The sequence below is a fragment of the Labrus mixtus genome, chromosome 14 (genome assembly GCF_963584025.1).
Source record: "Labrus mixtus chromosome 14, fLabMix1.1, whole genome shotgun sequence".
In the NCBI taxonomy this organism is placed as follows: domain Eukaryota; kingdom Metazoa; phylum Chordata; class Actinopteri; order Labriformes; family Labridae; genus Labrus; species Labrus mixtus.
Genome location: NC_083625.1, coordinates 12,428,378 through 12,456,147, shown reverse-complemented (window position 1 = coordinate 12,456,147; position 27,770 = coordinate 12,428,378). Strand labels below are relative to the sequence as shown.

Sequence of the window (27,770 nt, the reverse complement as noted above, 5' to 3'; positions counted from 1 at the left end):
GGTTGCATACTTTCCTCATCTGTTCAAGAAATGCATCACAGTGTACAATCTGCAAGATCAGAGCGTGCTATTCAAACTCAGTTATTTGACAACTGCCCAGATGTTTGTGTAAGGTAATACTAGTAGGAAGAACAGTAATTCCTGTAATTACCTGCTTCCTGGCCTTAACCCTCTTGTAGGCAAAGTCAGGGTAAGGAGTGCAGGGAATGAAGCGACCCACACCGGAGATGACGTGCAGGTTCCCATCTTCCAGAACAATCTTCCCCTGGCAGATCACCACCTGAGGGGCTCCACGCAGCTCCATGCCCTCAAAGACGTTGTACTCAGCAGCCTAAAGCAAAAATATAAGATTATTATTACTACTTATGAAGGACTTACATTAGGTTGTGTCAGCAGAAAATATGAGAGACTAACTGTAATGACAATGAATAGTTTGATCAATCAGATCAAACAGTACAAACTTTTAGAAATAACACATCTGGACAGAATGTATACATGAATGGTTTTTTTTCAAGATTTTTTTTTGGACTTATTATGCATTTATTGAAGAGATAGGACAGTGGATAAAAGTTGTAAGTCAGGGCCAGAGTGAGGGGCAAACACATGTGGGAGAGGTGCTGCATGTCGGATTTGGGCCGCCCGCTTCGAGGACTTCAGCCTCTGTTCATGGGGCGCACACCCTAACCACTCGTCCACCTGTGCCCAACATGTATGGTTGTTTAAATCGGTTAAATGACCACTTGAATCCCACAACAACTTACAAACATTTACAGTGCGACATGTTTTTATTAAGTGTGTACCATTTTCATTTTAAGGGAAATATTTGTTCAGAAAAAAATCTCATCAGAAGATCAGAGAAAACATCATAGCAAATTAAGTCCTGAATCAATCTAGAGCAAACTGTGCATTTAGCCTGACTTTTAAAAAAAATTAAATTCATTGCATAACTCAAACACAGTTTCAAATGTGAACAAACAGTTTGGACTTAGACTCAGTTTGATTAATTTAGAATCATGTCAGACTTTCAATCAAAGTGTCATGTGGCTTCAGGCTTATTTTGACTTTGATTATTTAATCAAGTTACATTTTATCAAGGAAAATTGAATTTTGAGCAGGGGGAAAAACAAGAGGGACAAAGGTCGATGAGCCTTCCTTCAGGAACTACGGATGGCATGTGGGAGAGGACAACAGGGGGAGCTGTAGCAGGACAGATGAAGACACATCTTCTTAATCCCACACTCTCTGTCTCCCACTCTTTATCATTCATCACCACGTTTCTTACACATGTCTGTGTGGCATGTACAAACAGCTGCCATCATCCAGCTGCTGCTTCATGCCTCCATTGTACCCCTCAGTATCCTAACATTTCTCTCCCCAGATATCTGTCTCCTACATTTAATTGTATCTTATTCTATGTTTTTTTTTTTTTTTAACCGTCTCTCTTTGCCATTTCTGGCTGATTTTCACAATCCATTATGCCAACTTTCTTTTCTTGACTTGTTTGTGATCTCTGATGGTCTCCTCCCCTCATTCCATTGTTGCTGATTTCCTCTGCACACGGCTCTGTTTTCTTGCTGCCGTCCAAATCCAGGCCAGAACAGGACATAACTAAGACCCACTGCATGCCAAACATGATGTCATGACTAAGCCGAGTGTGTCTCATTGTGTGTGTTTTGCTGCCTGTTTTTGTCTATGTGTCTCAATATCCTCAGCGTATCTATGTATTTTTATGTTGACAACAACAAGAAATTCAGACCAGATGTTGGCTCACTGATAAGAAACTAAAGACACAGAACAGTTAGAGTCATGTTTATTCTATAGGGGATTGCATTCCCAAGAACAGTATGCCCACTCCTGTTTCCCCTGGCATCAGGCTATCCATTAAGGTAGTTTTATTAGAACTAGGAGCTTTCATGTTCTAGTCTTTTGTGTTTTTTTTTTTGAGAGGAAGACAAGCAGGAAATGAAGGTTGACATCATTATGTAACGGATCCTCAGCGGATGTACTCCACATTCACGGTAGGCGTATTTTTAGTCCCGTTCTCTCCGTCTCTTTCCATTTCTCCATGTAGACACAGAGCTATGTTTTGTTTTAATCATTCCTATGACCAACTCATTTACATTTTAAGTAATTCAATTGTTCTCCAGCACATGTGTTTCTGTATAAACAGGATTTACAGTAGGCTAGTGAAGCTGCAATTTTCTAGGCAGGCACCTCCTCCGCTGCTCTGTGGTCTGTTTTGGATCTTCTGATATCTGTGCGATTATAGAAACATCACAACTCACATGTGCTGAGTGAACTGGGAACTATGTACTGTGTGTGCATGTGTGTGTGTGTGTCTGAGACCATAGAGGGAACAAGGAAAGGTGAAAAAAACTACTGCAGCTGGATAATACGTTTCCACGTGTTTTACTACTTTCCTCTGAAGAAGTTATTGGATCACATGTCCTCAATAATGGCCCAGATTTTGAATGAATACAATGACTTGATGGAACAAATAACCAGGAGATTAACTTACTTTTTCACTATGATTTTTTTTATAAGAGGAGTAAGGGACAGCAGCCGTTTGCAGCTATTGCTCTTTGGGTCAAATTTTACAATAACAAAATGTTGTGTTGCTCAAGCTGTGTGTAACTGATGGCACTTTCAAACAACCTCAGAATCTGAGTAAACAAAAAGCAAACTGAATTGTAGAGGAGTACAGAGTTCATTCTGGTCATGTTGCACCACTTACTTTCTGATAGCAGGTTTAGTGATGACTTTCCAATCTCATCATCTTACAAAAGAGCTGTTTTGTAGTTATGAGATGAGCTGTTTTTTTCCTAAGAGTGATGCATACAGAATGCTCCAAATCCCAGAGGTTTGTAAAACTATTTGAAATATGACTATTTACCGTACTTCAAACCCACTCTGGTCGTCCAATCATGAAAATATTTTTGGACGATCTGCTGTGGAGAACGTGATACATAGGAAGGAAATACCTTATAATTATACAGCACATAGTTTCCCTGCTGATTTACTGTACAAGGGCATTTTGCATTATGTTAGCTTACAGTATGTATTTGGCTGTATTTGTAAAAACCCTGTGTATTTGAATACTCCACATTCTTTGAGGTTTTCTGGATTAAGCGTGGCTCTGCTTTACATTGATAGCTGGTCATGTGGTGAGTTCACTGTGAGTCATATTAAAAGTGAACATCCACTGGGACTTCATTTCCGTTCAGAGGAACTCAGAGAGCTCTCTGGAAGCTGCTCAAAAATGTGATCTCTCTCACTTTCTCGCTCTCTCTTTTCCTCTGCAAACATCCACACACTGAAGTAAACGCTGACCTCATATACTGCTTGATTCCTTCCCTAAAAGTCAGGGACTTTTCAACTGAAATCTGGAACTACTCCCCAGCTCTAACATGTAGGAACTTATGGATTAACAAGTTGAGTTTAAAAAAAACACATAATACAAAATAAATTAAATCATAATTGGCATGTGGACGCCATACGCACCGAGTTGTGTGTCTTGGCAGTGATGGTGCTGATGGAGTCCGTGTCCCAGATGACCAGGTCGGCATCAGAGCCCACGGCGATCCGGCCCTTACGAGGGTAAAGGTTGAGAATCTTCGCTGCATTGGTGCTGGTGACCGCCACAAACATGTTCTCATCCATCTTACCCGTAGTCTAGAAGGAAAATGAGACAAAACAGGGAATATTTAGCTTTTGTCAAAGCCTAGTGGCTGGTTATGGGATACACATAAAGCTGGTCTAAAAGTATTTTTCTTTCCAGATGTTAAAGTTTATAGCTCGAAGTAGATAATAAGACACCAAGATACAACTGATTCATATGAATTTAATTTTGATCAGTGTTTCCCCTACCATTATATTAGGGGGGCGGCCCGCCTCCCCAATGGCACCCCCCGCCCCCCCTTGAAGGTCAAGTTAATAAAAAAACAAAATATATGTATATATATATATATATATATATTTATTTATTTTTTTTAGATTTATTTTTGGGCTTTTTGTGCCTTTATTGTAGGGATAGGATAGTGGATAGAGTCGGAAATCAGGGAAAGAAGTCATTTAAGGATACCTTTCCGATAGAACAGGACAGCTGTCATTAAAAGTAACGCATGAACACCAAGATTCCTTCAAGTGTTTGTGTCGTCGTCCGTCTGCCCGATGTCAGACACTTTGAGAAAGCTGCTAAAGATGTATCCATATTTCTCTTCTAGCCAAAAGGTACACGAGGTGAGAAAGTGGAACATTTTCCTGTCTGTGGGAAGGTTGAGAGCTGGATTAGCTCTGCCGAGCATAATGAGAAGAAGCAGCTGAAATAGCTTCTCACTGCTCTGTACAAAATTGCATGTAGCTGCTGGTAGATTCAGGTTATGTTTTAAGAGCCAGTCACACTTGAGAATTCGCAGCACTCCACAACTGTCTACTTTCTCTATACGTCTGTTAGCGACACACCGATGCTGTGACAACTAGAAGGAAGGAAAAAAATGAGGGCAGTGTGCTGTAACCAAGGGTGAAGGAAAGGACAGATGTGGAGATATAAGAAGGAGAGGATAGAGGAAGGCAGAGACGATGACAAGACACTGAGATAAAACTGAACAGAGGAGGAGGGGAGAGAGAAAACGAGAGTAGTAGCTGGGGAGAGGATTGTAGGGAAAGGAAGTGACAACCAGATAAAAGAAGGGAGACAGAGAACAAGACAGTCCTAGAAAAAATATTAAAAATAGGAAGAGCAGAGATTAGAAAGGTGTAGATTAGACTGCAGAGACGTCAAAGTTCAAAAGAAAGGAGATGACAAAGCAAAAGGGTTAGACGGTTTTGATTTTCCTCAGGGAAGAAAGTTGGAAAGACAGTGACTCAAGATAAAAAAAACTGTTTAAAATACTCCTTCATATCCCTCTTACTATTTTTAGTTTTTGTCAGCCTCAACCCTCTAAAGTTTGACAATATGTAGTCCTCACCACAGCTTTATCCCAGATAAGAGTCATCCTCTCCTCCACTCCGTTGACCCCTTCAGGGATCTGAGTGAAGTCATCCTTGCCGATGGCCTTCTGGGCCACGCTGAAGGTACAGTGAGCACTGCCAGTCACACTCAGGTCTCCACTGGAAGAAAAACAAAAGATGAAAATACAGAGTTGAACTGGAATTAATATATTAGTAAAGCACATTCTCTGTAACGTTTAGTTCCGCAATCACAACAGAAGCTTTGTATTTACCGCATCAAAGGAGGCACAAGAGCAAGACAAATGGCAGAACAGTATTTACTTATGATGTATCATGCCAGAGTTTGTTCTTCCAGTTCTAACCACGACAAAAATGTTCCTGCTTCCAATAAACACTCATAACTCACTTATCGTAAGTCAACCAGAATCAAAAGGATGTCAATAAGAATGTAAGCCAATGTCTTAAACATGCATTGTGTTGTGCTGATCAGGCCCGATATTGTTATGTCAGATGATATATCATCATGTGAAATAGTATTACTAAACAGGTCAACAACCTAACTGGAAGGAGAGGCGGTGACGTACCTGGACAGCAGTGTGTTCAGATAGTCTGGAGTGGTTGGATCAGGGCTAAGAGGAGGTGATGTTACAAAAGAAGCTGCCTTGGCCCAGTTCTTGCTCCAGTAATGTGTCCCATCAGTCCCCAGGCTGGCTGTGATTGGCTCCCCAAACACAACATTTCCTGGGAAAGAAACAACATTAACAATCTGTTGAAGTATCAAATGTAAGGTGTATTGAATTGATTTGTATCAGTGGTTTTTGGCATTGACGAAAGAATGCGTTCCAGCAGTCAAGCCTGATTAATTTTTCAGCAGGTTAATCCTGCTAAAAGCGTTGATAATTCATCTGAGTGTTGGCAGAAGTGGAACATTACCTAATCTCTGGAAAGCAAAACATCACCCTTGGCAACCGAAAAATTTTCAGTTTGGCTCAAATGTTATTGAGCTTGTTCTTGCATGATCAGCGAGGGTTGATTCCATCACAAAAAGCATGAGAATAGATCCAAACAAAGATATCAAGCTCATACAGAGTCTAAATGGCTGCAATAGGATGTCATTCTGAGAACAACACCGCCTGTTCAAGCATTATGTGGCCCTCAAGACGTCCAAACATGCATTCTTCTTATCCCACTCTATTCTAAAATTGTATGTTTCACCATCCATCACAGCCAGGCAGCCCCCATGTTCACCTCAGCTCCTTTTCTGAAACTGTGAGGGATGGTTTGTGTGACAACTGAACCACTGCAAAGACCTAAGTGAACGTCAAAATTCCTGTGGGAATAGCATTTTTTTCATAATGTGGAGCAGAGCCAAAGTCTGCTTCTATTTGTAGGTTCAGGAAAGACACGGAAATCATCTTAAAATGGCACAGGTGCAGCGCACTTGTTTGAATGTGCAGGCCAAACAGCTCACAAATCAGCAGGAATATGGAAACCCAAGAGCAGAATTGGAAAAAAAAAATTAACCAGTAGTTGGAAATTGTGCAGAGTCTAATGATTTCTTTAGATGTCATCTTTTTGGAATGACTTTTGTTTTGAAGATTTTTTTTCCTGATTTCAGAGCAAAGATACCAAACACAACTCTTTAAAAAACATAAATGGAATAAATGGTAAATCGACTTTTCTAGTCTTCTGACAACTCAACGTGCTTTTACCAGGCATGTCACTGCTGCCCATTAACACCCATCCACACACTGTTGGCAGAGGTTGCCAAAGTGACCATCAGAAGTAATCCCATTCATATACACGTATACGCCACTGATATAGCAGGCACAATTTTGGGTCAAGTGCCCAAGGACACATTGGACATGGGGTTGGTAGAGTCGTTGTCTCTCAACCGGAAGGTTGAGGGTTTGATCCCCAGCTGGGCAACATGTCCAATGTGTCCTTGGGCAAGACACTTAACCCCGAATTGCTCCTTCTACTTTGGTGGGAGTGTATGAATGGGATTAGTTACTTCTGATTGATGATACTACATAGCTACAACTACCATGTAAAAGCTGCATGTCACACAGCGCTGAGTAGTTGGAAGACTAGAAAGGTGCTGAGGATCGAACCCTCAACCTTCCGGTTGAGAGACGACCGACTCGACCAACTGAGTTACATCCTCCCCGTAGTGTATGGCTTTTTTAATGGAGCAACGTGTGTTTTAAGGCTGACATAATGCAGTGATAGTTACCCTTTAATCTACTACTACCTTACTAATAAGACAGAATCTTCCAAAATACTTAAATCTCCAAGAGATAAAATGGTCATTGCCAGAAGAGGAAAATCAAGCATACATAAAGCAACATTGAGCATTTAGACTAAGAGCTTTTGTATTAAATATAAGACGAAGAGCATTGAATCTAAACAATTTCTAATACAATGATGATGTTGATGAGTCATTGATCGTAGTAAAGAAGCTGCTTTTCTTTGAAACCTTTTGTAAATGTTATGTAAAATAATACCACGCATTTTTGCAATTTACCCTCATGTACTTGTTTCACTTTGTCTTTTAATGAACATAGCACTAAATGAATATTCCCAAATATTTAAAATATTCTGTATTGTGTCGTGAGGTATGAATTCAAAGTACTCTTTACCTTTTTTCCGGGCCTGTGAGATGATGTCAGCAGCGCTCTTGCTCATGACCCGGGTCACATACAGAGGACAGTTGGTTTGGCTTGCGATGGTGATGGCACGAAACACGGCCTCCGCCTCCAGCTGCAGAAGGGACATGGACATTGTGGTTGCCTTATGAATGGTTTTACCATTAGGATTTTCTCCAGCACACTTTAAATATCCTAACTCTAATATCCTAACCACATCACACAAGTTATTCACAGAGATGTATTATTTTAAAGATTCACGTCCTAAAAAGGAAGCTTACAATCATACACTGGGAAAGTTAATCCAGTTGCTTTGAGTTAGGATTAGGTTCTGCATTTAGTTGGCATCAAGTGATAATTTAATTTTGTTTTCTTAATGGGAGAGTTTGATGTTTTGCTACTATAGTTTCCCTAAATTGTCTCTAATTAACTTGTTGTATAGTCTGTAAACTGACGTAGACATTTCAGCTGGTAACTGTGTTCTACCTGGGTCCAAGAGCCAATAAACAAAAACCAAACAGGACACCAGATACGGATAAACCAGTCATCCAACTCAGCTCAATTCAATTACATTACTAAGCCTTTGACTCTTCTGAATCAACTAAACTGCATGACACTATGAGCCTGGTGGGAAAACTGCACCACAGAGTGGAAAATGCCTGACAGATGTGTTGCATGCATCTAATCGTGCCGTTTGTTAAGGAAACACTAGCACATTGTCAAATTGGGGGAGCCAGAAAAGGTTCACTCAAAGCCTCTAATATGTCTGAAACCACATGAGCATAACAAGAACAATGTGTGTATGTGTGTGTGTCTGTGTGTGTGTGTGTGTGTGACGACCACTCCCGAACTGCATCAGATCAGAGCACCCTCAAAATCAGCTGTTTTTTCTGGTAAACTATTGTGTGGCCAACACAAACACCCGTGTGGTGGTTGTAGAGAGTGTTTTATAGGTAAACACTATCAACATTTTTAAGATCAGGTTATGTTTTGGTGATTTTCACTGGATCTAGCTTGGACCACTTGGTAATGGGCAGAAGTCCAGCCTAGGTTTTATTAGGACCACTATATCACTATATATGGTATCACTATCAGGAAGGAGAATATCCAATTAGAACTTCTCTTTTGTAAGGGTATTTTATCATAAAAGGGAATAAAGTAACAATAATACAATAAAAACTCTGAGTTTGCATTTAAATTAATGAAGTTTGCTATTTCAGTTCTGAAATGTTCATTATAACATGTATAAATCTTAAAGATAGTTAGAGGTATCCTCTATGTATACGGCATTTGTGTGTTGTACCTCTTCTGGCCTGCTCAGCACGTGCCCCTCTGGTCCAGTGATACCCATCTGCAGCATGCGGGCCTGTTCCTATGGAGAAAAAAAACAACACACATAAAGGAGACTGTTAGCTGCTTAGCTCATAGATGCAGGGTAACTTTTTGGTATTCAGTGGTCTGAGTGTGCGGGCTGATGTAAGCTGTTGGTCACACTCCAAGATGATATTCTGTTTCTGCTTCTTTCTGCCTGTGTGGAGGATACATGCCGGGCTGTTGTCATGTGGGTCAGGCCACACACAAAGACTGTGGGAATCCCCAGGCGGGGTTAGGGTCTTTCATGTGTTCATGTAGACATACCTCCCCCCAAAAAAGTTCTGGCAGAACTGTCTGTCTTACAACTGTCTGTTGTAAATGTAGAGGTGACCCCTGCAGGGGGACACTTGGACAGAGTTACTGTGCGGTCATAAAGAATGCTTTAGCAAAATTACATTTTCCAAGTGTCAAAGGAAAATTGCAGTACTTTCAACCTGGGTTAAACCTTTCTGACTTTGCTGCCGAGCTGTAATACATGCTGTATTCTTTCATGCTGTATATACATGAAAGAGCGAACTCAGACAATTATCTCTGTAACTGATCAAGAGTAGCGTGGAAAATAGCATCATGGATTAGCTGCTGTAGCTAGTTTTTTAGAAATCTACGAAGCAGCCTAGTGAATACAATTAGTGGACGCTAGCAACAGTAGCTTATCCGTGTAGCTAGTTTCTATGCTGCAAACATGGCAACTACATAACAAGAGAAAGGAAAGAATGTCATTTAAGTTAGCTAAGCAAACTGGCAGGTTATCAAGAGAAATATAGTGAGGAAAAATGTGAGTCACCTTTTACTGGTTGCCAAGACTATATCTGTTCTCATTAAACCACACAGACAAGAAGCTAAAGCAAGAAGAAGAATGGAGGCAGAGGCAGCAAAACTTATAACTCAGATAAACCTTTTTTTCTATTTTGCCTGAGAAGAGAAACCTGTTGAGAACATACTTGGAAAATGTAAACTTGTTTGCAAATGAGTTAATCCAGCTGTGTTACCACAAAATGCTAATTCACCGCTCCTATCATCATTGCTGCATCGTAGGAGACCCGCAAGAGATGAACTGGCAGAGTCTGGCTATAGACCAAACAGTCACCCATCTCCATATGAAAAGCAACAGTGATTACAACCCTTACAAGGAAAGAAAAGCAAAAACTCATCAAGTTGACTTGGTTTAGTGTTTATTTGGAAAGATTAAGACAGCTCATGCTGCTTCCCGTTTCTGTTTGGCTATTAGTTTTCTGTATTTCCACATAAAAGGCATTAATATATCAAGACGAATAAGATCCATGTTTATGAAAAAGCTGTTTTTCAAATCACAAAACACAAACTCATTAATGAGGCATAACCTTGGGAGGAGAAAATGATGGAGAAAAGGATTCTGAACATCACTGGTTCACTGTGATTGTCACCTGGGTGAAGGTGACAATCACCCTTTAACCCTTTATTTAGAGATAGGAGAGTGGATAGAGTCAGAAATCAGGGGGAGCGGGAGTTGGGAATGACATGGGGGAAAGGAGCCACTAGGCGCATTAACCACAAGGCTACCGGCAGACCTGATTGAAAAAAAAGTTTTGATCCTTCTTTTATCTTATCAAGGAATTAATACCCATATTTAAGGCCAGCTATGGCTCAGTAGTGAGTCGCCTCTCGTGAGGTTGCCAGTTGAAACGTCCTTGGACAAGACACTAAACCCCAAGTTTCAAATGCATAGCCATGAGTGTATGAATGTATGTAATGTATGGGGTTAAGTATCTTGTCCAAGGACACATCGGACATGTGGCTGCAGACGACCGACTCTATCACTGACCCATATTTGTCTGTATACACCATTTATCCATTTGTCAAAAATTCCTCTGGGTGTCACTTGGGTTACACAGTGACCTCCAGCACTAACAGCAGGTATGATATACAGGTTTAATGAGGCCTGAGTTACCTCAGGAGCTCTAAAGTAAACTCAAGTCATGACATTTCTGGTCTCAAAACTGATGAAAATCAGACTCCCTCAAAGTCCGTGTTTAAGACTGGGTGGGAGGGCTGGGATTTGGAATTAATCAAATCCAAGACACATACACACACACACACACACGAACTCACCAACAGTGACAGATTCCAGGCTTTGTCTGGAGCTCTGACTAATACCAACCCTCTCAATCCAGCGACTATTACGTTTCATTCATTTCAATTTGTCCACAGTGCAGCACCACCCTGTGTTTACTACACCCACACAGAACAGTCTAACAGGAAACACATTCTCTTCTTCATCACTGACAGCGTGTTTAGTCTGTAGGTAGTAGAGATGATCAGCGATAAGACCGTAAAGATGATCTTACGTTAAATAAATCAAGTGAAACTCAAACAGATCACAGAGTTGGACTCAGAACAAGTATTCAAAGAGAGGGGGTGAGAGAATATGAGGCAGGGGAGAAATGGAGAAGAAATGAATCAGTCTGTTTATTTCTCTTTATTTTTTACCTCAGCAATGATCTCTCCATTTTCAGCATGGACCTGAGCGATGCCTCCCCTCTCTGCCAGGAAGGTGAAGATCTCATAGAGCTATGGAGGAGGAAGACACAGAATCAAGTGAAATAAAAGTCATGTGGTTTTTTTATATTTAAACTCCCGCCTGGTTTGTTTACACAGGAATTAAACACTACTTCTAATCCCAGGGGTCGACCTCAAGAAGAAGGCCTCAATTTTCATGACGTCCCCCACAACATGCTGCAATTATTGTGTGTGGTCTCCCGATGAGGTTAAGCCCAATGTGGGATGATGACCTCCAGTTGTTGTCGTTACGTTGCTGCACCACAGTTCCTCAGTGAGCTGCATGACATCAGTTTTTCAAGCTGGACTATTTCAGTTGCCTCATGTGCTCCTCTGACTGACCGAATTAGCCACGGCTGTATGAGGAACATAAAGAACCCTGCCTCACACTGTCTGGATTTACGCTTTGTTTTTCTACTTTCACCAGCTGGACCTACAGTACTCACCCTTTACATCACTGACGGTTAGTTACACAAGAACATGAACAGAGAAAACTTCTTTTTTTACTAGCACTTTCAAACTAGAGCTGGAAACTTTGAGTATTACATCAAGTGCCAGCAAAAGGAATAATCCCGTACTTTTTTCAGACAGTGTGGCACAAATAAGAGCCAAACCAAATGTCCCAATGCCGTGTTTTCATGCTTGTTGACTTTATAAGCTCTCAGTTTGTCAGCAGTGATTGATTACATTGAGCACAAACACATTACTTGCATGGAATAATGATGTGAAAATTACAGTGTTTTGAGTTTGCCTTTGCATTGCCAACTGCACATAAACATGTGTACTGTTTGTGCATGTTTACACTAAAAACGGGAAATCACAGCGTCACATTTTCAAACTATTTATGTTTTACCGACTGCACAACACCGTATTCGACTAAATGCACTTTTCTGTGCCGTGTCTGGACCGGTTCAGCCTCTGGCTCGGTGTGGTTGAAGTACATGTGAATGTATTCCTGACGCTGTCGTTTGTGTACCTGTCGTGTCGTGTTGCCTGCTGCTGATCTGATTCCCTTCAGGATGATAATTAAGTTGAAGTTGAAATTCATTTGAAAAGTACTCCATGTATAACGGATGTTAATTGTTGTTGTTGCTGTAGTCATTTCTCTCTGTCACACCTGTCGTGAGGACAAGGCTTCCTAATACAATATGGATTTACTGTAAAGGATGTGGAACAAAAAACACAATCTGCCAAACTTGAAGTAGGGCATCAGTAGCCTGTCACATCCATAGAGGTGGAAGTATTTTCTTGTCAAATGTTTTTAGTATTTAGATCTAAATTTGTTTCTCTAATGACAGAGATTACCGCAGAGCTCCACTGGATGGACATAGAGAGGTCATTTGTACCTAGATGACTTATTAACGTACCAACTTGATTTGTAAAGACTGCAGAAGCCTCACGTTAGTTTATTATTCCCACAGGGAGAATCGTGGATTGAAACCCCAATCTCCTAACTGTGAGTGTGGAAAGAAAGAAACTAAACAGCTGTGTTCATGCCACGTTAGTTTTGTTTTAATATTGAATCATAGAGACGTTGTACCTCACTGTTGCTCATCTGGTAGTAGTCCTTGTAAGCCATGTAGACCTGGAAAGAGTTCACACCTGTAACAAAGAACACAACACTGAGAGAAATACTTGAGAGCATCCTTCTTAAAGCTCCCCAAAAAGGTTCAAGCTTGATGTAAAAATGAACTAATAACCAGGATGTTGATGATAGTAAGCTCAAAAACATGTTATTTAGTAAAATTTTCTCGTGGCAAAATGTAACCTGTATTTAAATATGGATAGACTTTTACTATTATTGCCTACACTACTTCAAAATAAGTGCAATTACAGACATTTTTTTAAGTAGAGAAATTTATGAGCTTTTTAGCCCTTCACATGCACTCTCCAATTAAAAGTGTCAAAAGTAAGAAACTAGACAGTCACGTAGATGTTGTGCCACATTATTACAGCCCACCTTTCTCCTTGATGAGGCTGTCCACTTCCTGCTTGATGCTGTCATTCCAGTTGGTGATGTCCACGTGGAAGGAGTAATCACAGCAGGACTTCTCATCTGCCCACTGCCTCCACTGGTCATACGCCTCCATCAGGCTGTTGCCAGGCTCTGGGATCACGTGGTCGACTGGAGGGGGGGGGGGGGGGGGGGGGGGGGGGGGATTATGGAGCGGTGCAGAGGGATGAAAGGATGAGTGAAAGGAGGAAAAGTTTGAAGAGGAAAAAAAATGTTCAAGGATAGGAAGGAGAGTTAGATGGTGAAATGAATGGACAGACAAGGCATGACAGATTAGGGTGGGGGGCAGTCACACATAAAGAGAAGTGGACAGGGTGATGTGAGGACTTGTCTGCTGGTGTTGCTACTTTCTCTCTCTATTGTTTATCTTGCATAATTAGCTGTCTGTCTGGGTTCCAGCAGGGAGAGACCTTAGGGATGTCAGATGTCACATTACATTTTGAATATCTTTGTCAGAGTGAGGGTGTCCTTGATAGATCGCGAGGAGTTATTTTCTAACTTTTGTCTTTGGCTGTGTAAGCTCGTCAATTTATGGTTTAGAGACTGTCACGCAAGTTTATTAGCAGTGGATTTATACCTCTGGGACAATTTCTAAAAAATGTATTGATGAGAGTAATAAAGTGCTTCTGGGGACTGTTTTGACATGCAGCAAATATCAGAAGAAAACTACAGCCCAACCAATATCTCAGTGGACAGATAGTAAAATAGCCTCATATTTGTTTGATTTGGGCCAATCTCAGATATGTAACAGGGTAAATGCTTTCCAATAGAGGCAGATAGTCAACTTTTTTTTTTTCTGAAGAACATACGAAGCAGAGGAGATATTTAGAAATGTTGTCAACATGCAGTTTGCCTAACAGGACATGCTCCATTGTTTTCTGTACTTGTATCCCTCTCTATAGTCTAATTAATAAGTCTAGGCATTGTTAAAAATGTCTACTACAGCTGCATTAAAAAAACATATATTTAAAAAAAAGTTCTTTCAACCTTTGCATGACCACATTCAGGCTTAATTGGTGCGCAACGCACTCAGGACATCTCTGTTTACATTCCAGCTCAAAATGTTACTGTATCAGCTGTCAGCAGGATCTGGTTTTCAGAGGTAATGAGTCAACTGACCTGAAAAATTCCAGGACTCTACAATATACAGACAACGTTTCTGATCTGTGCATTTTCAGGATGACACACACTGACTACATGTTTGTCTTTCTACGTGCCTGTAATGTGAGTTTTCACTGAGATGATTCAAGGGCATTTAATCCTCACCATACACAACAGTACCACTGTGCACAAAAAAATCCCGCTGCATCTTAGTCAGCTGTAATACAATAAGGCCGCCTGCTGGCTCTCCAACCGACTGTCGTCTTTAGCTCATTAAAGACGACCCAATCTGCTTATCTGCTCTTTGTATGTTAATAGGATAGAGCTGGACACAGCAGTCACATACTGTAAAAGCACGGTTGTTTCGTATGGTAGCCAACTGAACTTGCTCACAAACACAACATCATCTGTAAGCAGAGACAGACCTGTACCGTGTGCGCCACACACAAGGAGATACAAAGAACAGTGCATGTTTTCACTTTCTCTCTCACTCTTCGCCCTCCGGAATATAATCCCTGAATGAAAGGAGCCCATGAATGGAGCTTGCTACAGTGGCACGCCTGTCTGTTTAGACTCTGTGCGGGCCTGGCAGACAAGGAGCAGGGTAGCAGCCGGCTCAAAAGAAGTTAATGGTATTAATGAGACTGTGGTATCTACCAGCTGTTAGTGTGTTAGCGGCTGGTGTCTCTGCTACATGAAGCATACATATGCATCTGCACTGTACACAGACAACTATGCAGACAGCCACTGGTGTTGTATTTCCATGAGAGCAGAGCAGTGTCTCTTTTATTATACCCTCTTCTTAACCCTGCACCCCCCCCCCCCCCCCCCTTTACACTCAGTCTTTTGTAAGGCCCTGATTTGGAGAGCTGCCCAAAAAAAGACCCAAAAAAAGCTTTCTCTTGTCCTCTGTTAGGGTCTCGCCCCTTCTTCCCCTTCTTTTACCCCTCTTTTTTAGCTCTACTTTCTACATGACACCATACTTTAGAGTGTGCATGGACTGTCCAGAAGCCCCCTACCGATCATAGTCGTGCCGCCAGCAAGGGCAGCCTTTGACCCCTGCGCAAAGTCATCCACGGTGGTGGTTCCACGATATGGCATCTGGAAGTGGGTGTGGATGTCGATGCCACCGGGGATCACCATCTTCCCGTTGGCTTCGATGGTCTTCACCCCGCCAGGCACAATCAGGTTGTCTCCGATCTGCCTGTGGAGGGAAGATGGAGTTGTTGCATTTGTATGTTGATAGGAAGTTTAAGCCACAAGAGATTTCAGACAACAGACTACAGGTGGGGTTTTTTCCGGGCCTTTTTTTATATATATATGTGAATATGACCAATCTTTATACAATACAGTCTTTGACAGTAGAGAAAATGCTCATATTAACTCCCACAACTTGGAAAAGGTTCCTGAAATGACAGAAATTCTTGCATTTAAGCAGCAGGAACCATCAAATGTTTGACTTCACAATATTTTATTGGATTATCAAAATATTTCTCCAGAGATTTTCCTCCAGCTCATTATTTGTTTTCTCTAATAATCCTTGCAGCTCGAGATGTCTCCACATTCAAGCTCCCCTGATATAGTTTTAAGTAAGGGGGGGGGGGGAAAACAAGTGATACCGGCAAGCAACTGAGCTGATGTTAACCTACAAAACAAAACAAAAAAACAATGCAGGTAGCGGCTGAGCATAGTTCGAAACATCTTCATTTTTATTCTAGTGCTACATTTGCAGGGATTTTAGTTGGTTTCAACGGACAGACATCTTTATTCAGGGATGAAAGTCAAAAGCTTCAGAATGACCGCAAAACAAAGTGAGTCAGGCTTGAAGCAGTACATTGTCACCATGTCAACACATGGACATTTCGCCCCTGTTGTTCAGACTTTATAGAGCAGACCGACCAGACAGACAGACAGGCGAGCAGAGGCCGGTGTCTCTGTGAGTTCGCCAGCAGCCCAATGCTCCAGCAGGCATCTGGGTGCTTATTATGCAACACCAGGCTTTCTGTGGGTGCCTCTCTCTGAGCTGCCTCGCTGAGAAACAGGGGGGTGCGGGGGACAAAGAGACTATAATGGGAAAATCAAGTGGGAACAGAACAGAGGGGAGAGAGAGGACAGACTGATTCAGGGAGCCACAGAAAGGAATTCAAACTCCCCTCTCTTTAGTCTGATGGGGCGGGGACATGATCATACGAGCACATAAAAATGGGGACTAAACTGGCTGATATCACTTTGTCTTTGAGCCAAACGGCCTCTTAGCTTAACCGTCTCTGTTTTTGGTCCAGGCCAGCCAGCAGGACACAGTGTGCCGGACGAAGCAGCTTCTGTGATTTTCTATGAAGTTCCTTTATCGACGATTCTGCAGAGAGTTAATGAAGCTGCTTTATTTAGTTTGGCTTATTTTAGGCAATAATAGTAATATTTGCTCTTGACTTAAATCATAAAGTTTCCTGTAGCATGCAGAGACGCAACGCATTTTCCCTTCAAAAGGTTTCCTTTCACACTACACATCCCTAAAGCAACCTAAATTCCAACAACATAGATTCATTTGAAAATGAACCGAAACTGAATGAAATGTGGGTGGTGGTATGAAATTCAGTAGGAGTGAATAAAAGCAGAGTAGAAAGGAGGACAGCTCAGGACTTACTTAATGACGCCATCCTCCATGTAGATGTCGGCATGGAAGGACTGATCATCGTTCACGACCCTCCCGCCTTTGATCAAAAGCCTGTCGCTCTGAAGAAAAGAAGGGGGGGGGGGGGGGGGGGGAGAGAAAAAATAGAAATGTTATGATTCAAGGCCAATATTTCATCCAACAAATACCCAGTTTTGTTTGAAATATTGTCAAGTGAAGCTTGATTGGACGATCCACTATGTCAGATTATTTCTGTTCTAAACTTAGAGCTGGACAGGGTTTCTCTGTTTTGCAGGGTTTGGTTTATTTCCTTATTTTTCCACCCATAAAAGAAGAACAATGTGACATTCATTCACTGATTCATGGCGAGGATGTTTGTCAGTCGTGTCTCATTTTAGGGCACAGCAAACAGTTTATCCTTTGAGTCTATCTGTCCCAACTCTCCAGTTGCTCTGGTTTGCAGTTTGATTCTCTTTGAGAGCGAGCAACCAACATTTTCATCGTATTCAGTCCTTAAGAAACAGACAAATCAAGAGCCAATCTCACATTGTTCCACACTTAAAATGTGAAGTAATGTTTTTTTAAACCAATGCAAGTACTTAGAATAGCTTCCCAAACGACCATGGGAAATGTCCTTTCACATTTTTAGATAGTAAAAGTTGCCTTCTGTTATACACGAGTCAGACATTGATCACAATTTCGCTTCTTGATTTTTGTGGCTTCTTAATAATCAACCAATTATTAAATTGGCAACTTTATGAATTCCAGTATAGTCAACACCAAATGTAGAGTGTGTCCTTCTTTGTGTAGCCCATTAAATGATCTTTAAAAAACAGAGACGCTTGATTTTTCACGTTCTGTTCTGTTGTGAACTATACAACTTGGGAGTGTTTGACTTTATCCACAAAAATAAGAAACTAGAAGTTATTCACAAAAAAAAGCAAAGCAGCTTTCAACTCGTATTTCTGTGCAGTCACATGGCCCTGACCTGAAGTGGAGGTTTATTTGAGCGGGTTTGAGACGGTGGCTGGAAGCAGAACTGAAGCTGCTTTGAAGGACTGATCATGGATTAACATTTGAACCGCGGTTATCCGGATTTCGTTACGTAACATGACCATGGATGGATGTTATTTTCTCTGTATAATCCATTTATCTAAAAAGATCAAATGCGATCGGCTGTATTGATTAGTGATCCTGCCATGAGGAAGACTCTTTTTTTAAATAAATCTGCATGAAAAGAATAAAATAATTCCAAATCCCGCCGGGACGTGCTACACGGAGACCACATAGCTTTGTCGGCTCTGATGAAGCCTTCAGCGTTACATCTGGTAATGTGGGCTGATCTGGGCGTTGCCATGATGCCACACAGTCAGACATCATATCTGCTGCACCAAGGACTACTCGAGCGGGGCGTTGTCATGGTAACAGTTCGACTGCAGGAAGACAGACTAGAGAGGAGGGAGAGTAAAGCCTGCTTGTGCTGACTGTTAGGTAGTTAGGTCACCGAACAACTGGCTGTCCAACATGTCAAAAAGCTGTTACCATTAGTCAACTTTAATGTGGGTTATGTTTTGGGCAGTTTTTTGTTTTGTTTATGAAATAAGAATACGTAGGCATAAATATATTTAAAAGTAGCCTACAACTTAATAAATCAGTGATGGAAATAACATAAATCAAAGCCCATCATGACTGTCTCTGTCAGAAAAGCTAAAATAAGAGAATTATTTCCAGAGTATCTAAAGTCTATAATATCTGCAAGACCACTGTCAGGAGATATAAAGCCTTCTTGGTTAAACAGTAAAATATAATTGCAAACCAAACTAGAGCAGGACTCTGAGCCTTGCTAAAAGGGACAGACTTCCATATTTTCCAATCAGCACATATGTCCTGTGATTTATATTCCTGGCTCTGTACCCAGTGTTTCATCACTATAATGAACTGCAGCCGCTCCTTTACGTATCAGAAAAATCATCATGTAGAAAAAAAAAAAGCTAATATAGGCTTTGTATGAAACTCAAATGGTACGACTCAATATCTGCAAAAGCTCATGAGCACATGTAAAGTGTGTACTCTTGTGTTTGTGTGTGTGTGTGTGTGTGTGTGTGTGTGTGTGTGTGTGTGTGTGTGTGTGTGTGTGTGTGTGTGTGTGTGTGTGTGTGTGTGATGGTGATGGAGTTGTGAGAAACAGAGCTCAGAGCCTTCCCAAGAAACCACACCCTGAAGCAACACATTACAACACACACAGTCATCAGAGGCTGGAGAAACAAAAGCAGCGTACATCATACTGTGGAGCATGGCTGACCTGAAACTGTCACTCATTAGCTCAAAGACAATACTTTTTCTATTTGATTCTCAACTTCAACATGAAAGACTGATATGCATTACTGTACTTAATTTATCTCAGTGAAAACTGTACTCAGATTGTAGTCTAATGTGGATTATAAGGACATAATTAAAGCCAGACGCCTAAAAATTATGAACAGAAATCACAGTTAACAGACATTACCTACATTGGATAAGAAGAGAATATACATCTATTACTGAACATACATACGTGATCATCATGTACTCATAATCTTCCATTAGAGGTAAGAGTTAAATAACTTTGCAAAAATATTAATTTTACCACAATAAATCGATATTTTATGTATTCCATCTACATAACAAGGAAAATAATAAAATCCTCACATTTGAGAAGCTATGAATGGATAATCTTTCTTAATTCTATATCAGATATTTGATTTAAAGGTCACATATAATGCAAAGTACACATCAAAATGTTTTTCAAACGCTAATACGTGTCCCTATCTGTCTACAAACCCCCCAATTATGAGAAAGTCCACCCTGTCCTTCTTTTGCCTGCTCCACTTTTTGTCCTCAAACAGGCCGTTTGGAGATTTTCCCTTCACGACATCACAAAGGGCAGTAACCCCTCCTCCAGGTGGGTGACATTTCCACAGCCAGGGGTTTGTTCTGCCCTCTGAGTCTGCCTTCTCACCATAAACAATAGGGCATGGGGCAAAAAAGCCAGAGCTAACCCAAGCCCTTCCAGAGAGGGGCGTGGTCAAACACAGAAGCAGCCTGTTCTGAGCAGGGCTGAAAATAGAGGGGTTTAGAGGCATGATAAAATACAGGATCAGGGTGAGTTTTAACAAGAAACTTCACAGATGTGTTTTGGGGACCTCTGAGACTTATTTAAACTTGTTGAAAAGGAGGATATGTGAATTTTTAACACTATTAAAGCAACTTATTATTGGATTTGTAAACAAGGTATAATTTAGTATGACTTAGCAATACAGACCTGCGCCAATCAATAATTTTTTTAAATGTAATTTATAATACTGCAGTGAAGGGAGTGCACTCATGCAAGGGTGCCATGCTGAATTGATGCTCTCTCGCTCTCCTTTTTTTATCTGCTGATTCCAATCAGTACAGAATGAATGATAATGAAGTTATCTTCAGTCAGTAGAAAACTAAGATGTTTGAATGTTTAACGTGAACAACCATTTGAAAATATAAAGGTACAGGCAAAAAAGCATGACCATGCTGTCACATAACATCAAGAAACGCCTCATTTTAGTCTAAGTGGTGGTAGTGCCGTTTGGCAATGCCGTGTGGGTAACCGGACTGTCAAGCCTCTCCAAAGACACTTCGCCAGAGAGAGCTGTTTTTTCGGCAACACTTCTTAATTTGTCATGCAGACCTTTTAAATCTATAACAAATACTTTCCAGCGCTCATGTCATTCAACCACAAACAGCAATATGTTACATTACAACATTTCAGAGAGGAGTGGGGGGAGTGATAGCATGTGTTTCCCAAGGGTGCCACATTTATTGACCAATGTGAGCCAAAAGGGGAGACTGTTTATTGTTTCAGAAAGTATCCAGCTTTTAGCACTTTTTCCAAAATAGGATTTGTTTGATATCTTTTTGACTTTTTCTACCACCGCAAAGTCAATCAATCAACTTAGTTCATTACGTTTTCATGTTTACACGTAACAAATATTTTCCTTTGGTTGTGTAACAGCATCATTGCTAGAGTTGAATCCATCTGTGCTATTCTGTGGTTCACGTAGAATATATGACAATTCTTTTTACGAGGTAAAAAACAACATAAAACTATCCACATACTGAACACAAACCAGTCATGTTGCTGTTTCCAGTTTTGTTTGCTGCCAAGGACGATTTACCGGCATTCAATGGCTGATCATGCTGTGTTCAAAGGACTGGGTAAGAGATCTCAGATGGGACTGGATTGTTCTAACTAGGTGGTGAGCCATTCTGGCGGATGTGTCGGATAATATAATATGGAAATTTCATGTCATATAGATTCAATTTAAAACACACATCATGCTTCAGTTATCTATGTTTTGGTTATTGGATCTCATTCCCAACTATCCTTGAGAGATCACCATGGGATATATTTTTTATTTGGGGGGGGGGGTATATAGTGAACTCTAGTAGTAGTATAATTTAAAGAGAGCACTTTTATTACATTCAGCTTCAAAAACTGTTTCAAACACAGTGACAGTGGTGTTGTGTGGTATTGTATAGTGATAGTGGTTTCAGGCTACACAAGACATTAATGATGATGTTGATCCTGATTTGCTCTGACCTTCCAGGGTCACTGACCATGCCCTCATTTGTCAATAATGTCACTGTAACAGTATAGAGTACTAGAAAGAGGAAAATCATCTTACTGGATGTGCTTTTTTTAACGGTTCTGTTGTCACTGGAAAACAATTAACTCCACGTATATGTATGTTCAGATGAAAAGCAGGCCATGAACTGTGACCGCTGAACTCTTTGTGATATCTGTGTTTATTTTGCCAAACTGTTTCCAGCCAATAAAAAACAAAACAGAAACGTGTTTTTGTGAGATTTTTTTTACTGTTTAATGAGACCTTTGGCTCCAGCCATCACAGATATCTCTTGTTCATCTCCCCTTTAACGACTGTGCTGGTGTGTGTGTGTGTGCGTGTGTGTGTGTGTGTGTGTGCGCATGTGTGTGTGTGTGTGTGTGTGTGTGTGTGCGTGCCCCTGACCTACTCCCAACACTTAGGCCTCATGTAAGCAGCGGAGGATTTGCTGTTTTACCAGCGTAAGTCACAGAGTGCCGGATTTCTTCAGCTGGTGATGAATTAGGACCGTTGAAGAAGGATTAGTCTCAGCACGGACATCACGCAAACAGCACAACTAAATCATCCACAAATGCTCATAAACGTTCTGCTTCAAGTCGCGATTTTTCTTCTTCTCACATTTATGCAAATCAAATCAAAGTTAAAGCGCCAGTAAGGAGTGTTTGGCTTGTAATGAAAATCACTGAAATTCCTAGTGACACCTCTATATAACCATTGAAAGAAAACAAGACCATAAGGAAAAGATTGAAACATTTTTACAGGTATTTCATATGCTTATGTCATCCCTGCTGCGGGGTAGGTTTCAGACAAGGAAATTGACAGCATGCCAAAGATTTATTACGGGATGCTTGTTAGACATTTAAATGACACATTGTTTAAAGTGTAAAAAGCTGCAGTTCCTCACGTTTCCACTTGAGGCTGATTCCAATTTTTACAGCAAAGACAAAGATGTTTATAACTCATCTACTCTGATTGGGTTGGAGTAGGGCCTCGTGCATTATTAGGGTTGTGGCTGGTCTATCTAGCAGGTGGGTGTGTTGTAGCTGTTTGCTCGAAGGCTAAATACCCATCTCAACTCTTCCTCTGCCTGTTACTAGGTTACTAAAGTTAGTTTAAGACGGAATTACAAGTATGGTGTCCGCTATTGTTGGGCTTCAGAACTCATCTTCAGAAACCAATGAGGGACACCACTGACACTACCTCCATGTTTAATACAGTCTATGTTTCTTACATGTACAGGAGAAGATCAGTGATGAGATAAATAGTCCTTCCCTGTACACAAGTCGCACCAAAATCAACACGAAATGAAAGTTCCTCACAGGAGCAAAAAGAAAGCGACATTGTTAAGGAAGCTGCGTGCTGCGTCTGATGCTTTTTATAACCAGAATGATGCCACCGAAAAAACGTTCCTTTCTTCAACTGCACCGTTTGCAGGGCGCTGACAACCTCATCTATTAAATTGCCAGTAACAAAGTAGATTGAGGGTCAAGTGGGAAAAAAAAATCTTGTCATTCAGCGCCAGAGAAACAAAGCTCCCAAAATAAAGCACCTCACGCTGCACAGGAAACTGTCATTTTCTGTTCCACACGCCAGCGGTAATTAAAAATAGAAGACAGGATGCCGTTCTTGTACTACGACAGTCTGAACTTTTTCCACTTTAGCAGACGGGAGGGAGAAGCTCTCGTAAACTGGGATGCAAATTACTGTAGTGGCTGGCTGCTCCTGTGTGCTGCTTAATAAGTGGGAACAGTCCTGGAAAACTGTGCGATTAGCTGTTAGCTCTCCATTAGCTGTGACAGAGAGCGCTGTGTGTGGCTGGAGGGAGGCAGGCAGGGACCAGTGGAAGAGGGAAGTCATCCTGAATGAGCACCAGTTCCTCTGTTGCCTAGCAAGCAAAAAAATATTTACACTTTGCCCAAAAACTGAACAGGATTTTTTTTTATACATTATAAGAAAGTGAAAACAAGGAGGCGTATCAATCTTAATTACTTGCAGCAGCTTCTACCAGCAACAGCTACACAGAGGGATCCTGCTTGTTTGGACTGCCATCTCAGTCATGAAAAGTCTGAAAAGTGTCTGAATCTAGGCATGTGTGTGGAATCACATCAGCACATGACAAATCCAACAGGGGTTGTATTTTCCTGCACATCCAAACCGCTAGTTGTTCACCATGGCAACAACTAGGGTGGCCAAGGAGTACTTGGTGTCAACTCTCGCCCAGTTTTCTGCAGCCTACGTGGTGACAATGATCGCGCGCGCTGGTGTGGCAGGGCTAGTGTTTGTGGTGCGTCTACGGGGCGAATGAAGGGTTTTATTTTCCCCGGGCAGAGACGCTGGTTTCATGCCCAGCTGGAGAGGATTACTGATGACATCTACCAGCCTGGAACAACACTGAGGCCGCTGTGAGCGCAGTAAGAGAGAGAGGAAGGACCACACCTAGAAATGTGACAGAGCCGTTCTGGTGGAGAGCAGATGTGAGGAAACAGCTGGAAGAGAGCAAGTAGCCATGGAAATACAGAAGGAAAGTCTGAGAGAGGAGGAGAGTAATGACCACATATATTCTGTTTCTACCTTCCTTATGTTTTTTTGGTTTGTTTATGACAACAGCACTAAAATAAAAAGCTGGCATGACATGGGATGGCTGTTCAAAGCTCTACATTTTTGGATTTATATATATATATATATATATATATATATATATATATAGGTGTAGTGGTTGTTCTTATAAAGTTAAAGAATACTCAAGCTGCTCTCTCCAGTGGCAGAGCAAACCGTTGCACCTTCTAAGAACAACCTTTTGAATCTACATCCAACAATGTTTATGGTGTCTCAGTCCAGTTGGATCAAAAAATTGTAGGGGATTAGTGTTTGGTATTAGGTTTGCAGAATCCCAGTTTCAAGTTTGTTGAAGCTGTTGTATATTTATATCATCTCCAGATTATGGCCTCTTTTCGGCTTTTTAAAGGGTGTATACTAACTCTTCCCAGGCCCTTCATCAGATCCTCTGCTTCTGCAAACTCAGTGGTCTGTTCAACGCTGCTTCTACCTTTATAGCTGAAGGCAATGTCACTTGGACACAACAATATGGTTTTGACATATGCTAACGATTGACACAGCTGTTCTTCCTGGGAGTAGTAAATGATTGTACGTGTTAGTTGTACTGCGAGTGGTGACTCAAGGAGTGTCTGCTGCCCCCAGTGGTCGATCTAGGTATAATTTCATAGGAAATACCCTATCCTGTAAACACTCACTTCTTACAACCAACAGCAACAACAGCTGTGGATAAACCAACATGGAATTAATTTTTGGGGATTATGCAACTCTGTGTATTAGAAAAAAAGACTGGACTTACATAATATGTTTCGAGCAAATATTGCTAAAAGCTGTACAGCAGGGTGAATAGTGGTTAGTTTGCACGCCTCCTGTACAGAGGCTACAGTCCTGTGGCTCCTTTGCCCCATGTAATTCCCCACTCTCTCACTTTCTCCCTGATTTCCATCTATACTGTCACATCGGTGCAATAAAGCCATAAAAAGTCCCAAAACAAATCTTTAATTAAAAGCAGGGTGGAAACTTCATTGTTGCATTATGTCTGAAGCCACTCAGATTGCAACAGTAAATGTAAGTATTAGAAATAGCCTCTAGTCCGGGACGCCCAGCCACTGCTGATGTTCCTAAAAACTGCATTTCTGCAGAAGGACAAAAGGGGAAGACTCGACTTATCCCAAAACTAAGTCTGATCATATAAGTCATCATCACTTCTTATGGAAATAAAACAATGACTTACTTCTCAATTGATATAAACATATTTGCAATACATTTTTGCATGTCGTAAAAATGCATTAAAATTAAATAAAAAACCCATTAAAATTGCATGTCCCATTTGGTGTCTAGATTATAAAGCAAGGTATGCTAAAGGGTGTGGCCACCTTTTGTTGACAAGTTGTTATCTGTTCAAGCTGAAAAAGTACTTTGCTAGAATTAGCTAATTAGTGCCCCTATATGCTGATAACTCAGCGCTTTTCTCGTACAAATATGGTCACTTCTGGCTCCAACAATAACAAGATGGTGGACACAATTCCCACAACAGTCCACAACCCAATGGCTGCCAAAATGGTGGCTACATCCATTACGTCACAGTTTATGGTTCCCCTGAAGTGATGTGAAGCAGCTTTGTCTCTGCTCTAGGTCAAGGACATCAGTGACAAATAGTGAGGGTTGAGCTGGATCACAAACGAGTCAACACATTGGTTACAACTTGTTGGCGCCTTTGAGAACAACGATGTCCTCACAGAAAAGTTTGACTTCCGAGTCCAGGTAGCATATCTTGAGGTCATTAAGTGATTTACATGCCTCATACTGAGAGAGAAGGCGGAGGAGGATTTTATCTTAAGGGGTCTATTTGTTCTCCTCTACTGTTGCAGTGATGATTTGGTCGGTGGATATTGGTGCTGTGGCATGAGTATCGTGCCTTCTTTAGGTCACATACCCACAGTTCTAAGATACAAGAAAGCTGAATAGACACCCAATCTCTTTGTTGGGGGTTGGTTGGTGAAAATCAAATCCCTAATGATTGTGTTAAACATGCCATGGAAAACTCTGGCCCACTTTTGCACATTATAGACACATGCCCTACTTAAAGACATCAAGAAGCTGTGCCCTAAGTGCAGGGGCAGAAAAAAAAAGATCTCTATAGGATAAAGATCGCCCAGCTTCCCCTGGATCTCCCATTTGGTGTAATATCAGCTGAGGAGACAGGACAAAGCCCAGCAACACACCCCTGACTGCAGCCTGAGCTGCAACAATGAGAACTGGAAGGCAGGCTCACACACACACACACACAGAGGAGGGAGTGGGAGAGGTTTCTCTGCTGTTGTAAGACACACCATCAACCTGCCCCAAAATTCAACCTCCACCCTATAGATGCACAGTCAAGAGTCTGAGTCTTTCTCCTTCTCGTGATGCAGGCCCGACTACAAACGCCCTATTACAAGGCCGGCTTATCACAGCTCCTCACAAATGGGCGTGTATTTCCCCCCACCTCTTTTTTTTCCCCTCTCCTCTCTTGTCACTCTGCTCTGCACCAGCCTGCAACATGCACAGTTACCCATGTCTGCACACTGCAGAGAACACGTTTCATTCTTAAATTCAAACAAATTAAGGAATCTTAGAGAGCCATATTAATTAGTATGTATTTTTGCGATGAATTGCAAATTATGATAATTAGTTTTTTTTTGGTGGTTTGCCAATCAACTGACACCACAGTTAGGCTATGACATTAGTATATTATAGCCAATATTATATATTATTATTATTGTTTGAATTAGGCTTATGTAAAAAAAAAATTATTTAAAAATTGGAGAGAAAAATAGGAAAAAACCAGACAGACATCAGTGCTCTATATGCTCTAATATCAGCAATCAATTAGGCCTGAAATCCCCTCCTTTAACGAGAAGGGCTGGACACGTTCATGCCAAAACGGCTAAAACATGACATTTTTCATTGAAAAGAGTCCCAATCCCACTTTGATCACGTTTGTGTTACATTTAAAGATAATTAATTTGGATCTGGTATAGCCTATAAAAGCACATCAGTGCAATTTTCTAATGATGTGCCGCCAAACCACATTTAAAAAGGGTTCATTAAGTACGATCCGGTCACTATGAATCCGCACCCATGCACTGCAGACAGCACAGCAGAAGCATTACAGTGATTTTTTTTTTTTTTTTTTATGGGCGAGCCGGCTCGCAGCAAGCATGCATCCCCTCAACAAAGAAGATGCAGGACACCTTTAAGAAAACGCCTCATCTCCCTGCCTGTCTGTCACTATGGCAGCCAGTCATGCCTCTCAACAGTGCGGATTTTTTTCCCCCCAG

At 41.2% G+C, this 27,770-nt stretch overlaps 1 protein-coding gene across 3 annotated transcripts in view; it reads right to left on the bottom strand.

The window, feature by feature from the left end:
• The window catches only part of dpysl3 (dihydropyrimidinase like 3), a 42,893-nt gene that overhangs the window by 5,981 nt on the left and 9,142 nt on the right, over positions 1 to 27,770 (bottom strand). For all 3 annotated transcript variants that reach the window (XM_061055128.1, XM_061055130.1, XM_061055131.1), the window contains exons 2-12: positions 17,267 to 17,355; positions 15,642 to 15,826; positions 13,468 to 13,632; positions 13,048 to 13,109; positions 11,439 to 11,519; positions 8,902 to 8,970; positions 7,593 to 7,713; positions 5,535 to 5,691; positions 4,968 to 5,109; positions 3,502 to 3,672; positions 152 to 331 (exon numbers count right to left, since the gene is read on the bottom strand). In XM_061055128.1, coding sequence (XP_060911111.1) covers positions 152 to 331; positions 3,502 to 3,672; positions 4,968 to 5,109; positions 5,535 to 5,691; positions 7,593 to 7,713; positions 8,902 to 8,970; positions 11,439 to 11,519; positions 13,048 to 13,109; positions 13,468 to 13,632; positions 15,642 to 15,826; positions 17,267 to 17,355 — 1,422 coding nt within the window. The remainder of the gene's footprint in view (positions 1 to 151; positions 332 to 3,501; positions 3,673 to 4,967; positions 5,110 to 5,534; positions 5,692 to 7,592; positions 7,714 to 8,901; positions 8,971 to 11,438; positions 11,520 to 13,047; positions 13,110 to 13,467; positions 13,633 to 15,641; positions 15,827 to 17,266; positions 17,356 to 27,770) is intronic.